The sequence below is a fragment of the Trachypithecus francoisi genome, unplaced genomic scaffold, assembly GCF_009764315.1.
Source record: "Trachypithecus francoisi isolate TF-2019V2 unplaced genomic scaffold, Tfra_2.0 Lachesis_group1, whole genome shotgun sequence".
Classification (NCBI taxonomy): Eukaryota; Metazoa; Chordata; class Mammalia; order Primates; family Cercopithecidae; genus Trachypithecus; species Trachypithecus francoisi.
In genome coordinates, this window is record NW_022681454.1 from 93,869,286 (window position 1) to 93,887,476 (window position 18,191).

General features: G+C 34.0%; 1 protein-coding gene across 3 annotated transcripts in view; it reads left to right on the forward strand.

Moving 5' to 3' along the window:
- Positions 1-18,191, forward strand: part of BMPR1B (bone morphogenetic protein receptor type 1B) — a 292,740-nt gene that overhangs the window by 216,768 nt on the left and 57,781 nt on the right. Inside the window, exon 1 of one of the 3 annotated variants that reach the window (XM_033214853.1) lies at positions 10,267-10,423. The exons of the other annotated variants lie outside the window; for them this stretch is intronic. Within the exon in view, the coding sequence (XP_033070744.1) occupies positions 10,368-10,423 (56 nt within the window). The 5' untranslated portion in view covers positions 10,267-10,367. Of the gene's footprint in view, positions 1-10,266; positions 10,424-18,191 lie in introns of those variants that run through there. 3 annotated transcript variants of the gene reach the window in all.

The following is an 18,191-nucleotide window of genomic DNA, read 5'->3' on the forward strand; positions in this document are numbered from 1 at the left end:
TTCACTCCAATATGCTCACAGTGAAAACAACCAACCAACCAAAAAAAAACAAAAGGAAGCTTCATTTCAGAATATACTTAATGAAACAATAAAATGATTAATTTTATTAAATCTCAACCTCTCTGTAAAGATCTTTTTAATATTCTGTGTGACAAAATGTAAAGTATATGTAATTTTTCAGCAACTGAGAATCAATCGTTGTTGATATGGTTTGACTATGTCCCCACCCAAATCTCATCTCAAAATGTACTTCCCATAATCCCCACATCATGAGAAGGACCTAGTAGGAGGTAATTGAATAATAGGGGCAGTGATGTTCATGCTGTTCTTGTGATAGTGAGTTCTCATGAGATCTGATGATTTTATAAGGGGCTTTTCTGTCTTTTGCTCGGCACTTCTCCTTGCTGCTGCCATGTGAAGACGGACGTGTTTGCTTCCCTTTCCACCATGATTGTAAGTTTTCTGAGGCCTCCTCAGCTATGCTCAACTGTGAGTCAGTTAAACCTCTTTCCTTTATAAATTACCCAGTCTCGGGTATGTCTTTATTAGCAGCGTGAGAACGGACTACTACAGGTGTCTTGAGATTTACTTCATGAAACAAAATTTTTACTAGAAACAATGACTGACAGAAAAACTATGGTTATTCAGACTTGGGTATTTGCAGACATATTCTCAAAAATGAATGAACTGAGCCTGCCAGTTCAAGGAAGACAGTTGACAGTATTTATTGCTAATGATAAAACTCAAACTTCCAAGCAAAAGTTAGGATTTTGTGATGCTTGTATCCACATAACTGATCTGCATAACTGAGTGGATCAAACATTTTTTTCCCAGATGGCCAGTGCCTATTGTTTCCTATTCATGCATAGGTAAAAGATCAGTTTAAAATACAAGATGGACAGTAGGTTTTAATTTATCAGAATATGAAAATTTCATTGATAGGGTTTTAGAGCCTGTATTGTAAGTTTTAAGAAACTCTGTTGTTCAGTTTTAGTGTATATTAAAGAATAACCACTCATATGAAAAGGCTATTAAAATAGCCTCCTTTCTAACTGCGTATCTGTGTGGGACCAATTATTCTTAATATGTGAATCACAACAACATGTTGTAACAGATTGAGTGCAAAAGCAAACATCCAGTTTCTTCTATTAAATTAGACATTAAAGAGATTTGCAAAAATGTAGAGCAATGCCACTGTTTTCTTGAAAATACGTTTAAATATAATGAATTTATTATTTTTAAAATGAATTACACTTTTTTTAACTGTTCAGTTTTTTTTTTAACATAGTAAATACTGAAAACTGTATCCAGATACATAGAAAATTTGGTATCCTCAGTCATTTTTAACAATGTAAAAGGGTCCCAAGAAGAAAATATTTGAGAACTGCTGTCTAGAGGAATCACTGCTTTTAAAAGTCGCAAAGTGCAGAGCTTTACTTCTACTTTGTCTGCTGCTTAGTAGTTTGTACTCAGGCTAATAACCTCTTCCAGCTCTAGTCCCCTCATCATTTGTAAAATGAGAGGAGTAACACTTACATGGCAGAGTATTTTGAGGACTACATTAAACAAGATTTATAAACCTGTAATAGGGGATAGATAAATGATTACATCTCATTTAATCTCCCAAACTCCGTGAAGTGTAAGTATTGTTACTGTGAAGTGTTTGAGACCAAAGGAAATTAAGAACTTGCTTAAGGTCACAGACCAGTAAATGGCAGTCAGATCTGGAATCCTTGTTTTATTCAAGGAATATTCAGTACCCTTTTTTCATGCCATAGATTTGAAAAAAGAGTACATGTAAGCAAAGTAGAAATTACATAGAATCACAATATGTTTGAAGTACAAGAGAGGTTAGAGAATTTATCTTCCTACAACCTCATTTTGTTGATAAGGTAACTCAGGGCACGCAGGTACAACAGTGTGACCCCTAACTTGCTTTGAAGCTGGCAGTATTTTTAACATTATCATCTCATTCTGTTAAGCATTCTTCTTTTTTATTTTTTGCTTGACCACACCAAAAGAATTCAAACCTCTTTGGCAAGAACTGTCCTTATCTGTTCCACAAAGATGCCAATGATAACAAAAACAGATTATAAAGAAACAGAAAGATTATGGTGAATATAATCATGGTAAATAACTATAATCTTCTACGGCTACAGGCTGATTTTTTTTTTTTTTTTTTTTCCGAGACGGAGTCTTGCTCTTTCGCCCGGGCTGGAGTGCAGTGGCCGGATCTCAGCTCACTGCAAGCTCCGCCTCCCAGGTTTTACGCCATTCTCCTGCCTCAGCCTCCGGAGTAGCTGGGACTACAGGCGCCCGCCACGTCGCCCGGCTAGTTTTTTGTATTTTTAGTAGAGACGGGGTTTCACCGTGTTAGCCAGGATGGTCTCGATCTCCTGACCTCGTGATCCGCCCGTCTCGGCCTCCCAAAGTGCTGGGATTACAGGCTTGAGCCACCGCGCCCGGCAAGGCTGATTTTTGTTGTAGAAGCGAAAAGAAAAATTTACAATGTTTTTCAAACCTTAGAAGCTCAAGAGTTAGAAGTTTAACTGAAGTGATGAAAAAAGGGAGTGTGTGTGTTAGAGGGGAAAGGGAGAGACTGACTACTGTAATAAAAAAGTGAAAGGAACTGGAAATATTTGGAACAGGAAAGTGCTCATGATATTCAGGGTCAGATAACTCATCCCCTCAGAGCAGCCTAATAAGATTTCAGGATAACACACTATTTTTTGGTGGTTCTTGGTATTATACTATGCATGCAGATGCTTCACCTTCAACCCAAAGATACCTTATGGAGGATGGAATTAAGGGTTTGGTTCACCACTGTGTAACCACTCCATAAGGCATATCTCTTTTTTATGTGTTTCTTCAGAATTTCTTCCCATTTTACTATTACTAAGTAGAATTAAAAACATAATCACTTGAGATAATGGTGCAGTATTAAACTATATTTTTATGTAATTAAATATATTTTGTATTTAATAAGCTCAAAGGAAATGCAGATTATTTGCAGATTAGTCTGTGATTAGTTTAATTTTGGAAATTCACAACTATTCACTTTTGGCTGTATGTCCTGACATTTTCTCCTTTCTCTAATATACTGAAGTCTTGTTTCAGTCCTTTCAAATCCCTAAGTAAAGTCACTAATATAAACTCATAAATAATTTTATATGTATGTAATATTCCCTAAATATGTAAAATTAGATATGTAAATATGTGAAATCTACCTGAAATTAGATTAAATCAGTGACATTTATACATATATTTATATCTAATTTATAAGATATATATCTTTATATACAGATATATAGATTTATATATAATAAAAATATTTATATATTTTATATAAATTCAGTACTCTATGTACATGATCTATACATATCTTTATAAATGTGTATTTACACATATGTGTGTCTATATACATATATACATATGTGTCGGTGTGTGTGTATATATGTGTATATGTGTATATATACATATTTTTTCCATGTAAATGATTTTCTATGTTTGTGGTCAGGGTAGGTTCAGATTTATTTTTATCCCTCTGTAATCTTAGGCAATGGGAGGTTAGATGTCCTTTTCCCAAATTTTGTTTTAGGTAAGGGTAACGTTGGAAGTGGTTAGAGGAAAGCAATCCCTATGCGGAGCATTACTACATTACAGTGTTGACTCAGGGACACTTCCCTTACATTCCTAATCTAGGCAGGTATGTTTGTCTGAGTCTTTTCCATAATCTAATTCATTCACTCAGTATTACCTTAACAAGTGTATCGTAAGAACCTGTGTTTACTACCTGAGTCTTACTTGGTGAATCATCACTGTGCTGGTTTTCTAACCAAGACATTGGGGAGATTTCTGAGTCAGTAGCATAGCTAGAGCTAGAAATCATGATTCCTACACCTGCTTGGAGTCTAGTTATCCTGTTATACGTGTGAGTTGGCCTATTGAAAGAGCTGGTGCCTGGTTTCATGTTTTGTGTGTAAGTTTTTACATTTTGACATGAAGGCCTAAGCACAGGCATCTCAGGTTTTCCTCTCAGAATTCTCATCCCCTTTCTTCCCCATACACTCATTTTCTCTTTGTTGTAAAACCCTTCTTTAGCCAGGCTTGTCTAGTTTGGGAAAACGACTCTTTGATCATAACCGAAGAAGGAATGTATCAAAGCAAACCATCCCCTGTGAGAGGGACTGTGGCCATGGCTGTACACCTGGGTGTGTGAGAAGAAATGGGATCCAGCAGACCAATGGCAGGTCGCTCCCCTGAGACAGCAAGCAAGGATGAAAGACAGTTTGCAAACAGGAGTTGCTTGTGAAGTCAAGAGAGGCAAACAGGAACATTTCACACCTGCTATTTCCTGTCCTCTCAGTGCATGCAGGAGGGAAGAAAGGAGACATCTGGGTCTCAAAGAATATCAAAGTTTTTGAGAAATCAAGAAGGAGGCAGAAAAGAATCTCAGATAAAAAAGACATTCTGCACATGCACTCAAGTAGAGAGACACTTGCACCATTCCCTGCCCCTCAACTTGTTTTCCCCATGCATTGTGGAATGTTAGTAATGAAGGCCTCTGGGTTTGCTGCTTGTGAGGAGGAAAGTAATGCTGGGAAACTTGATATATGTAAATAGAAAATATATAAGCAAGTTATCAGCCAGTCTTGATGTTGCAGCGGAAGCTGAGAGTGCAGTGGTATATCCTGTTTTGTGCATTAGCTTTTTCTGGGGCATGAGCATTCAGGCATTTTATGAAGAACTTAGAAAAAGGGAAAAATGTTTTGAAGTTTTACATTTTTGATCATTAGCTGGAAGGTTTGTCCAGTAGTAAGTTACTTGTGAGATTTATAAAATATTAGGAACATTTGGCAAGAAGAGATGGGTTTTATGGGAATAATTTGTTTCCTGTTGACCCTCACTGTGGACGTATTTGTGTGTACCTGTGTGTGTGTAAAAAGGAGGGTTTATAGAAATACAAAATCTTTTGAAAGAATATGAACTTGATTGACAATGAATTTTAAAGGTATAAACTGATATGATTATTCTGAATCATTAATAAACATATTCATAAAGCTATGACTATTAGGTCATTTTACTGGTGGAAAGATTTTTCTAATCTTGATTGGAGTCATTTGATGGCAAGAATCCTTTCTTGTCACTGTTTTTTAAAAATTAAGAACATGTCATGTTTGTTGCTGTTTGTGTCTAATAGAGGTTTTAAATGACAAATACAATTTTTAGCTTGAACACTGGTAATTTCAGATATGAAAGTACTATTGCCATCTTTCTGTGCCAGGCTTGCTACACAGCAGTCAAAATATGTAATGGTTTTCTTAAGACCAGTACCCATTAATGCGAACCAGTATTCTTAAGCATTTGTTACTGATAACCTAACATTTAATTGCTTGTGGGTTGTCATAGTTTTCATGACATGACAAAAACTTACATGTGTTGATATTGAATATTTTATTGTTGTTCAACCTGTTGTCAGTGAAATAGAGAAGAGAAGATGCTATTGGAGAAAACATTAAAGTTTTACTAAGAAGTGGCAATGAATTTGATGTTAGTAGAGGTCATGCCTTTGAACAGTACTGCTAAAGAATAGATCTAATGAGATTTGGGATGTTTTAAAAAGTTAGTCAGCATTAGTGTAATATTCCTTCAGGGAGCATTTGTAATTCCCACAAGAATGTGTCCTTAGAGAGATCAGATTCCAGGCTGGCCTTTATTTGCTTTCAGTAGTTGACATAACACACACCTGTATGTTCTCTTCGCTAACTTCAAAATTGTTTTGAAAAGCTTCTGACATTTGGAAGCATGAAAGAGAGAAGATTTTGATTTGTTTTCTGGCAAGTAGGAAAAATAAATTCTAAATGTTGTGTTTTACCCATATATAGTCCTTGCAGTAAAGGCCTTGGTGTGTCTCATATCCTTTTTTTTTTTTTTTTTTTGAAACAGAATCTCACTCTGTCGCCCAGGCTGGAGTGGCACAATTTTGGCTCACTGCAGCCTCCGCCTCCAGGCTCAAGTGATTCTCCTGCCTCATCCTCTTTAGTAGCTGGGATTACAGATGTGTGCCACCACACCTGGCTAATTTTTGTATTTTTAGTAGAGACAGGGTTTGGCCATGTTGGCCAGGCTGGTCCCGAACTTTGTCTCATGTCCTTCTAATCAGTTGTGGAATAAAGCCTCTGTGGTTCCATGATAGATTATATTTAATTATATAGTGTTTTCCTTGAAGCATTTTAACATGCTAGAGATAGACATTGTGTGTGTGTGTGTACATGTGTATGTGTTTATAGTTAGATGTAGAATAGCACTTGTGTTTTCTTCTTGAAGGGAGTCATTTAGAAATTATCTCTCGGCCGGGGGGTGCAGTGGCTCACAACCGTAATCCCTGAACTTTGGGAGGCCAAGGCAGGTGAATTGCTTGAGTCCAGGACTTCAAGACCAGCCTGGGCAACATGGCGAAACACTGTCTCTACAAAAAATAGAAAACTTAGCCAGGTTTGGTAGTGCATGCCTGTAGTCCCAGCTACTTAGGGAAACCCTGTCTCTAATAAATAAATAAATAAGTAAATAAATGAATGAATGAATGAATGAATGAATGAAAAGAAATGATCTCTCCTGATAGTTTGTGTGTAGGAAAAGAAGTGATAAAACTCACCTAATTGAACTTCACCTTTTACATAGTGATAGATAAAGCTTTCCTTGATAGCATACATTGGCTCAGTGCCAGTAGTACCATAAATGCTGTTTCTTAAGAGAATGTCAAGTTTCAGTAAACTTTGAACTTCAAAGCAGTGTGCAATAACTTTGATAATCAAGCCGATCTTATAAAATGATATAAAAGATGTTATGTTTACAATTATAAAAATGTTGAATTTTCTGTTTTAACATCCCTGATGTCCCACATTGATTTTTATTGCATTCACAGATTTCTCTTTTCAAAAATAAGCTTCACATGGTTTGACATCAGCAGCTTATTTCTTGGAATCTGTTTAATTGAGACTTTTCTGCTGTTTATCCTAAAATGCAGATAAATGGCTTTCAGCACACTGTTTATAGTGTAATAGCTCCTGAAGTGAGTCAGCATTATCAGCTAGAGTCTCCATGTCATAACTAATGGTCTCTCTGCTTATACTTTCCTGCTAGTGAGGAGCCACTGAACTCCACAGAGGCAGGAGCCTTGCATAGTTGGGGGTGGGTAGATTGTTTTGATGGTGCCTTTTGGACAAGGCTTTTTTCCTCCTTTATTGGTGTGAAATGAGAAGAGAAATACGTCATTTTCATGATTTTAGCATGCTCGAAAGTACCATGTTCTAAGCCTGGGGCAAAGAACTTCTGGGATGTAATGATCCTAGAGGGATTTGTTTTATTCCAGATTATCTGCTATTTCATAATAGCACAATTTCAATACTTTTCTCTTGAAGCTGTTTGACTAGCTGCTAGAGAATGGGAGCTACTAGGAAGTATTTGTATTACTACCAAATAGTTATTATGGGCTTAATAATAAAAGTGAGTATTGTTTGTTTCCCAAGAAAGAAAGAAACTAAAAAACTTCAATTGTTAACTAATTGTTTATCATAAATCAGTCCTATTCATTTTGAAAGGTCATTATGCTTTTTCTTTAGAGAAAAAAAAAAAAAACAACTATGAGACCCCTCGGGAAGATCGACAGACTTGACCATGAGAGTTAAAACTGACAAGTTTTGCCAACCTTTAATTATTTGCTGGGTTTTTACATAGAAGATAGAGGATTCCGTAGGTAAATACAGGGAATAGTTTTCATAACTGAAGTACCAATGAATACATTTTGGTAAAATATTTTGTTTGATCTCATTTGTTCTTTTAGAATGTGGAAAATTTTGACTGAAGTGGCCATTAAGATAGCCATGGTCCTTTGCCCCCATATTAGTATTATGATTGTTTGGGGTCACTTTTGTCATTTAAATACAATGTATTTATTTCTTAATTCTCTCTGATACTGAATTTTAAGATAATATATCCAATTTCTTCAAAATATTTCAAGGTGGAAAAACATAACACATACAAATACATCCACCTTATGTTGGTGTGGCTTAAAATGCAGAAATATCTGAAGATAGGGTTTGTGAATGGTAATTGTTTCTCATGTAGCATCCCAGATACAGGCTTTTTGTTGTTCTTTATTTGGTGGTGATTTGTTTATTGTGAGAGCCCGTATTGACAGTTATTTAAAAAAGGAGGAAGGAAACATTTTGACCTTAGAGTAGAATTTATGGGTGAGAACATTACTGGCATAAATGAGAAGATATGAATTCGATAAAGGAATATAAAGAAAGAAAATTTAAAGGTAAAATTAACAAGACTTTTAAAGACTGGGACCTCTGAGGTGTACTGGGTGTTATACAATTTAAAAAATAAGAATATAAAAGTGCTTTAGGAGAATGTTTTGAAAACTGAAGCCATTTGTTTATCCAAAGAGGAACAGCTTGAGCAGCATCAGGCCAGAATGTTCCTGTGTGTGCCATGCCCAGATTGAAGATAACACAATTATTATAATAACATAGTTTCAATTCAAATCTCTCCTCAGTGTTTCTGCCCAGAATTCAACAAGATTGTCCTTTGGCAGTCTTATTCCTGCAAATCAAAGCAAAGTAGATGGTGGTTCAGTATTTCAGCCTATTAATTTCAAGAAAAAAGATTTATCATAAATTATCGAAACTATGAACTCTAGTCTTACACATATCCAGGTTGCAGTTCAACTGTCTTATTTTACTTTGGTTATAGACTAATGGAAGAGTTAGGGGAATACTAGTAAAACATCTTACAGCACACTTCCTGAATACCATTCTTCTTTCAGTCAGCCTCAGGGTATTACTTGGAAATTGAAATGCAGTATTCTAACACAAGTGTTTGAATACAAGGGAAAACTATAAGATTTGTCAAATTCTATTGAGAGAAATGTTCTTATGTACACAGGAATTTTTTTTGACCCTATTGATTTTAATACATATCCTATGCATATTTTTTTCTAACAAAATTTTTAATATACTTTTTGGCTAGTAGGGAATTAGCATATAAACAGCAATAACAAAAATAACTTAAAATGTTTAACATGTTCTTTAATATATATATTTAAATTATAGTTACATTTTGTAAAAATTATATTTACATTTTGAATTGATGTATTTTCTTCATTTCAGCTCTTTTTGTAAAGGAACTTTTTTGGTTTGTTTTTGACCATCTGCTGTTAGGCAAGGGTGTCTGTTTTTTGGATAAGATTTTAGGTTATTTGTTTAAAGTGGCACAGATACTAGCTTGGAGGACATGTGATTTTATGTTTATCTATAGTATAAAAGGAAATAGAGTGAAACTTTTGGTGTGAGTGAGCAATCAGCAGACCTTTTATGACAAAAGAACAACAACAAAATTGACAACTTTTATGCCACACTCTCCAAATAGATTTTAAGGTTCATGAACATAGTGGCCATTTCTTCTTCAACTCTTTGAGCCCAAAGTGCTTACAGCACTTTGAAATATTTGTGTATGGTAAATATTCCTTAATATTTGTATATGATAAATATTTCTTAAATCAATTTGAACTTGTTAGTGGCTTTAAGTTGGCTCTAATAAATATTTCATTCTGTTTTAACCATATATGATGAATAGGATAGCTGTGTCTCAACTATAAATTTTATATCAAAATTTTTAATGAATCAAGTCAAATGATATGGTAGATTTAATAAAAAGATAGAAATAATGGCATTCATTTGGTCTTCAGTTTTCCAAACGTTTTGAAATTTTCCAAATTTTAAAAGGAATTTGACATTTAGTAAAGGTAAATCTCTTTAATGACAGATTTCTAAATGTTTGTGTAATTGAGATTCTCTTAAGATAAACTTAAGGTATTGCATATTGAAATAACGTTCTGATTGTCAAAAGATATTATAAAAATAGATTTCTAGATATTAAATGATGAATTCTGGATATTTTTCTGCCTTGCATAGACTCAGAGGTAGCTTTTAACCATCTGGAAATGTTACATAACACACTGTGGTCAGTGACATTTTTTTCATTCTTTTTCCTTTTTCTTTTCTTTCTTTCTACTTTTTTTTGTTTGTTTGTTTTTGACTCCTGGGTTTCTTTTCTTTTTTACCTTTCCACTGTCATATGCCATGGGTCCTGAACATAGCTCATTGCTTGACCAGAATAATCTCTCTTGCCAGCTTATAATCAAAGGGAGTACTGAGAAAAACAGCTGAGCTGTATTAGGCAACCACAGTCTGGGCTGCATTTCTTAACTGCTGAATAACACATCACAGGTGCAGGATTAGTGCTGCCTACGGTGCTGGGCTTTTTAGTGGAAACCCCTAGCAATTCTGTGCCTCCTCCTCATGTCTCTCATCCCGGGGAGCCTGGCAACGATATATCAAGCGTACAGAAATCAAAAGTGAGTAGTGGGAGAAGCTTTATATCTCACGGAGACTGTTTTTTTTTTTTTTTCCCTCCAAAAAATGTAAGCAAGATGAGTAAAGCCAATTCTGGCACAATAAAAGATGTTAGAACTTAGCCTTTCTTGGCATAGATGGTGAAATAGACTAATTCAAGGGGATCAAAAATTTTATCTAAAAAAATTACATGGCAAGAAAATACCATTTAACCGAACTCTTCTGATAGTGTTTAATTTAGGTTACTTTTAAATTAGTGATGTTCTTTATTAACTTTTGTGTTATGTGTGTTGGAGTGAGTGTGTGTTTGCCCCTACACATTTTCAACACTGTCAAGGTTAAAATCAAGTGTTGTGGTTGTATAAAGGTCTTGTGGTTTAATTTTTCATAGTTTTTGATGTTGTGAATTCTTTTACTATTAATGTATCAACTATACAATTCTAAATTCATAGATTATAAAGGTCTAGGTTTCTTTCTTGCAAATATGAGTTTTAAAAAATGCAAAATGATTCTTTAAAGTATAAATGTAATGATTTAGATGTCAGATCAAATGAATGTTTCAAAAGTATAGTTACTAAGATATTTATTTTTGACCAAGAAGGATATAAATTGTTTTAGCATGATAAAGTATACATTTGGAGAAGTGAGGCAAGTATGTCTTAGTAATTCGTATCATTTTTGGTATCTATCTTAGAAAATTTTTCTGTGTCGCACAATAGATAAGTGTAAAAGCACATGGATGGCACTGCAGATTTTAAACAGTTTTCTTTGGTTTCCAGTTTGTTCTCTTAAAACTATGAGGGCTTTCTCATGTTTACATTGCATTCTTATTCATTTTATTGCTGGTGATCATTATTCCATATTGTTTCACCAGAGATAGACCTTTAAACTCATTGATGGTGATAATAGTCGATAATAGTGTTTAGCTTAAAATATATATCCTATATTTTATACCTCAAACATTTAAACATTTGAACTAGCAATATATTTGAATATTTTTGTCAGTAATAACTAAGGTTACCTTGAACAGTTATCCTATTAGAGGATACAGTAAGGATTAGAAGCAGACAGGTTCTAAATGCTTTCCAGGTTTTTTCTTTGGGGAAAAAGAATAGCACAAACACGGTGATTTGGTTTCTGGTTTGTCTGGCTTCATTGTCACTTCCCTTCTTTACATATATGAATCTATAAAATAGTTTTATACACTAGGCTGTCTTGGGAGTGCTTTGCAAAGCTGCAGAGTAAGTTTTGGTGTGGAGGCAAGTTTAACATCTACTTTGATTAGCTTCAGAACTCTGTGAAGCAGAGCATTCGTAGAAACTCTGCTGAATAAAACCATAGCTCCTGGCTTGGAAATCTGCCAAGTTCTAGTTGACTCTTTGACATTATTGTCAAAGAGACCACCGTTCAGTTTCTTTTGTAACAATGTGGACCTGAATTGACACGCTAAATATTTTAAAATACAAAGGCATTTTTTATTTTTAATCATTCTATCAGCTGAGATTATGCTATTTTATGACAATGACTTCAGTTTGATGTTGCATATTTTTCAAATCATGGTTACTTGCTTGTCAAGTTAATTTTGTTCTTACATTGTTGCTTTTATTAAAAATACAAACAAGTTGTGTTTTAGAGATTTTTCAAAGGTTTTTAATTTATATAAACAATTTGATTGAGTTTCTCTAAATTCAGAAGCAGAGTAAAACCTAAGGGAAAGGCTAGCTATTGTTTTAAATTTAAAGAGCATAATTGTGATGTCCAAAGAATTTTTGTTACTACCATAATTACTATTCTTGCTGAGGTTATAATTCTATATCAATTACCTGGAAAACAAATGAATATAAATGTTTGTGTTGTCTGTTGACTTGTATGTCATATTTACTCTTCTCATGATTTTTTTATGTCATAGTCTGGTATCACATAAAATAAAATGTTTGAGTGATTGAAGCTTTTACTTTTTATTCAGATGTTTTTAGGTCTCTTGGCAGGGTTTTACTGATGTGAAAATGTTGAAAACATGATTATCAATCATAACCTGAGTGATGTGGTGATGTCGATGTGTCAGTATGGTGAAAAGAGAAACAATTGCCAGTGAAGAGAAACACCCACAAATATTTTATGAAGCCCTGGTTTCTGGAAAGAGCCAGCACTTTGCTCATATTTAAAATTAGTGTTTCTCTTAACCTACTCATTAGTGTTGACCATGAGTGGCTGAAATGAAAAACTGGCAATATCCCTGGTTCTGATGGTTATGGTTTCTATAAAAGATACTGGTTGATTACTGCCACACAGAGTAATCTTCCCTCTTACACACTCCTGTCTAGTACTTACATTTGGCAATTATGTGGCATTGTGACATCTCTTTTATTGTTTTCCTATACTGTATTTCGGCTCTCCATATGTAGTTGATTTGTCTCACAGTGTTCCACGTGTGGCTGATTTGTCTTACAAGCAAGATTGTTATTTTATTGAGGACACCGTCAAGTACTCTGGGTCATTGTGTTATGTAAATGGATTTAATGATTATTTGCTAAATGAATCAGTGTACCAAGAGATGAAAGAAAATAAGAATATTTTGGTCATCCTTGAACAAACTTTCAGTGGGTTTCTTAAGCTGAAAACCTTATATTTTTATAGACTCTTTGTTCACCGTGATTAATCTAGAAAGGAAGGAAAAGTAAAAGGCAGTAAAATGAAGCAAAAGAAAGAGGAATTGAAGAGGAAGAGGAGAGCCAGGAAGGGGAAAAGATAATAGGGAAGAAAAGGAAAGGAAGACAAATAGAAACAGGAGATAAAGGAGTAGGGAAAAGGAAGAGAAAACTGAATAATAGTAACAGTCAGCAGCACATAAAACAACAATTTGTTATTATTGACTCTTACTATATGCAAAGAATCGTAGTTGATGCTTTATGTGGGTTTCTCCTCCACTCCAACCAGTGAGTGCTGCTACTCTCTACATCTTCTATAAGGAATGTTAAGTCACTTGCTAAGCCCATAAAAGTAGCTGAGCTGGAGTTTGAACCTCTTTGCCTATTTTACCCTACATTGTCATCAAGTCTGGCTCCACTGCTCAGTGACCATATGTGATACTGCTTTGTCATCTGACATTTCACCCCTGCACAGCATGTCCAGAAATTTAGCACCAGCATCTTCCCTTACCTGTCTCTTACCTGATTTCTGTCTGTTGAAGGAGAAAGATTACTGTGTAGGTAACATCACAGTTAATATTAGAAAATCTATTCTTTCCCTACATATGATTTTGCTCTGGTATTTTTTAATAAAAATTGTATTTATATTTTGTTACTTTCCAGAAAAGTTTAGGCATATGTCCCAACTTTTTATTTAGAGTGTGTGTGTGTGTGTATGTGTATGTATATATATATATATATAATTTTTCCTAAATTTTTGCTGCAAAGAGCATAGAAAATGATTTATTTGAAAGTACTTTAGTATAAGGAAAAATGGTTAGGTGATGAAAATGAAAGTCGGGCCTTTAGAGTTGAAAAATTTAGACAGTGAATTGAGTTAAATGATTCAAGGTTTAAGGTTAAAAATTAGTGATTAAACTATCTGATATCACAAAAAGTTATTTTAAAAATTAATGTTGTTTTAAAGTTGTAATCAGAGTTTTATTCCTGTGTGAAATAGACTCATAAAAAAAAAACTGTGAGTATTTAAACTAGTTTTGGTTAAGAAAGAAAATGGGCGTTGATTTGCATTATTTGTTACCATAACAGTACAAATAGCTGTAGGACAGGTCATTCCCAAAGTTGTTGCTAGCCAGTTCAGTACTTTAAAATTTTTCTTCCACTCACCTCTTTACCCTGGACGTTTAAAGTGCAAATTTGTGTAATATGAATTTCAATTTCTCTTCTTGCCCCTGCCTGCCCTCTGGTGTAGAAGGTGAAGAACAGTGATGAGAATCAACATTTTGTTAAGTTTTGTGATATTCAAAGAGTTTAAAAATGAAAAAGATAAAAGATGATAGATTATTAGTAGACCTTGTGTGACACAAAATGATTATATGTCACTTTTTAATGAATTTTAAAGACTCATATCCATTTCTAAGTATGTTACATATTGAATTTAATATTACTGAATTATCTCTATTGTTCATACAGATTTTTCTCTATGTGTTTAAATGTGACAGTGGATTTTGATACCCTTTTGACTGTCTATGATATAAAACAGTCCTTTATATCACAAATTAAAAATGTTTTATTTATGATATTTTTGAACTGGTAAGAATGTTACTGAAAAAAACTAAACATGGTTAAAACATACTTTAGGATTTAATGGATTGATTTTGAAGGTAAAATTTAATTTTTGTAACATTGTACCCTTGATATGTAATAGTATGAAAATTTTTTACATTTTTCTTTTGTCCTGCATTTTCTGTAAAAATCATATATAGGAGTATATAATAATATAAAATAATATAGAGATATTTTTAAAATAATGAACTGATTAAGTATATACATTAAAGGGCAAGTTATTTTATAATGTTTATATGAGGCTTCCAACTCATTATTGTCCACTGTTTTCAATTAAATACTTTAAAGAAATTATAACTCTATTTCCTGCTACAAGAGATTCCATAGAAAACATGTACATAGCTGAAAACCTGTATATAACTGCAACATATTTTCCAGAAAAGATATTCAGGATATTCAAGAAAAATGACTTTCTTTTTAATCCTTGTAATTGAATGGAAGTCACAATGTTGCATTCTGATCATTAGGTAATTTCATGAAATTTGATTAATTTGCCTGAAAAATCTATAAACCTATTTCTAAAGAAATATTCTTAATATTCTATTTTTCTATTATTCCTTGTAAGAATCATAAGGAATATAATTTAGTCGTGGTTCAGTAACACACACTCAAACATCCTATGAAAATAATTCTGTGGTTTATTTGCATGCCAAAAATCCAGCGATCCTCTGAAAAATGAGAAGCAATTTTAGAGTGGCTTCCAAAAGCCTTACTTTTCATTATTATGATAATTTAGTTAGTAAACTAAACTATTACTAAATAACTATATATGCATGTATATAACTATATATATATAAACTATACATAACAAACTAAGTGAACTACACATGTGTAGTGTCTGGATTTATACTGTTTTAAAGATCAGTTATTAAAGAGAGAAAGAGGGAAGAAGAGAAGAGAGGGGAGGGAGGGATGAAGGAATAAAAGGAAAAAAAGAAATGGCAAAATGGAATGGGCTCTTAATGAGTGACTTACTTGATGTAGTATTTATTCCTGAGAAATTTCCTGAAAGGATAATTTTTCTCAGTTTTTTTCTTTATATTTTCTCTCAGGTTTATTCATGATTCTGTTTTAAAATATTTATTGAAAACCTATAATTATTTAAAATGCAGTTGGGAAGAAATAATCAATTTTGTTGACATTTGCACTACAATTAACTAGAAACTATTCACTATTTGACTTTCTTTTTTCTTTTTTCTTTTTTTTTTTTTTTTTTTGAGACAAAGTCTCGATCTGTTGCCAGGCTGAAGTCCAGTGGTGTGATCTTGGCTCACTGCAACCTCCACCTCTTGGGTTCAAGAGATTCTCCTGCCTCAGCCTCCCAAGTAGCTGGGACTACAGGCACGTGCCAACCACGCCCAGCTAATTTTTGTATTTTTAGTAGAAACAGTGTTTCACCATGTTGGCCAGGATGGTCTCCATCTCTTGACGACATGATCCGCCTGTCTCAACCTCCCAAAGTGCTGGGATTACAGGTGTGAGCCATCGTGCCCAGCCTGACTTTCTTTGGTGAAAAACTTTTTGTAGATTTTACTCTATTGATTTAGTAAATAAAATGTACTAAATTACATTTAATTTTTTTAATGGTTAGATACCTTCCGGTTGTTTTCAAGGATTATCATTTTTTATAAAACTAACATAAAATCAAGTAAAATGAGGATTTAATTAATAAGTATATGAGTCAACTAAATCAAACTTTTATCTCTTTTGATGGCTGCCTTTTTCCTGCTTCCAATGGAAGGATACTAATATAATAAAATATGAAAAGATATATTCTTACATGTTATTTTAATCAGGTATCTGACATTTGGGATATATCTTCATTATTGCTAATCCACTGGATGTTTGTTAATCATCTTGATGTTTACATTTATTATGAATACCTGCCGTCTATCTTTTCTCCTATTTATTATTTCAGCATCATAATTATCAGACAAATTCATGTTTTCATGAAATAATTATTTCTATATATGCATGTAATTGTCTTTTTAATGTCATAGCTGATATATTCTCTTTTGTTTATGATCCAAAATGCCTGGCTCGTATCTGTGAGACTGGATTTTGTACAACTTCAGTATGACTTGATATTAAAGTGATTCTTTTATAAATACCTTTGCATAATTATAAAGTTAGATAAAACAGTCCAGTTTCTCATTGGCCCTTTTCTCAAACGTGGAGTACACATGAAGAAGATCTTACCATCTTTCTTTCTCATAGTTTTCTTAGCGTTTAAGGTGAGTCTCACCAGGTTCATTCTGCTGCTGCTTCTCTTCTGCCTTGCCTTATATCTGTTAAGCTACACATTATCAATTGTTTATTTATTTATTTTTGAGATGGAGTCTTGTTCTGTCGCCCAGGCTGGAGTGCAGTGGAGCAATCTTGGCTCACTGCAAGCTCTGCCTCCCAGTTTCACGCCATTCTCCTACTTCAGACTGAGTAGCTGGGTCTACAGGTGCCCACCACCACACCTGGCTAATTTTTTATATTTTTAGTAGAGACAGGATATCATGGTGTTAGCCAGGATGGTCTTGATCCCCTGACCTCATGATTTGCCCGCCTCGGCCTCCCAAAGCACTGGGATTACAGGCATGAGCCACCACGCCCAGCCATCAATTATTTTAAAGTTATCAGGTGATTGGTAATATTGTGACTTGTGTAGATTGTAGATTTCCCAACAATTTAAGCACACATATAAACATAACACATGAAAACGTGGTGAGCCATCAGTAGAGTTAGTGTTAACTACCAAGCCATAGTCGTTGGTCCCGAGCGGAATCCCGTCATGAAGATTAGCTAGAGAAGTTCCTTCTTGGCTGGATTCTCTTTTGATGTCCAGTTCCTCATTGTTCACTGATGTGCTTTATTCCACATCAGGATATGTGACTAATTACTTCCTTAGATTGAGTGGACCAGGAATTTATAAATGCATTTAAATAGCTCTAACTATTATCTGTCCTAATTTGCTACTCCATAGATCCATGCAGATGTAGAAGCAGGAATGTAGACAGAGGAATTATGGCCCCTTTGAAAGTAGATTGTGAAAATTTCATAATATAAAATTCAGCATTCCCTGACAGAGATAAACACATTTTTCTAAAAGATGCAGGATTTTCATGCATTTCATCAGTACCTATATGGTGATATAAATCCTTCTATACATCTCTCTGTGTTTCGAACACACACACACACACACACACACACACACACACTACAGTAGGTTTGTTTTTACATAGTTTAAAGAGATTTATTTATTTTTTTAAAAAAAATCCTCCCAAGTTCTCCTTTCCCTGTCGCAACTACACCTGTGCCTCTTTTCATTGTTTTGGCATTTTCTTCTGTATCGCTAAATAAATACTGTACTACTGCCTCTTTATTATTCAATTGTAGGCATTACCTTTGACTTTCCACTATCAAAGATGAGGATTTAGTTCTTTTTTCCCATCCCTGCTTCCACTACATATGTACATATTCCAGTCTCCCATCTGTAAATATTTGG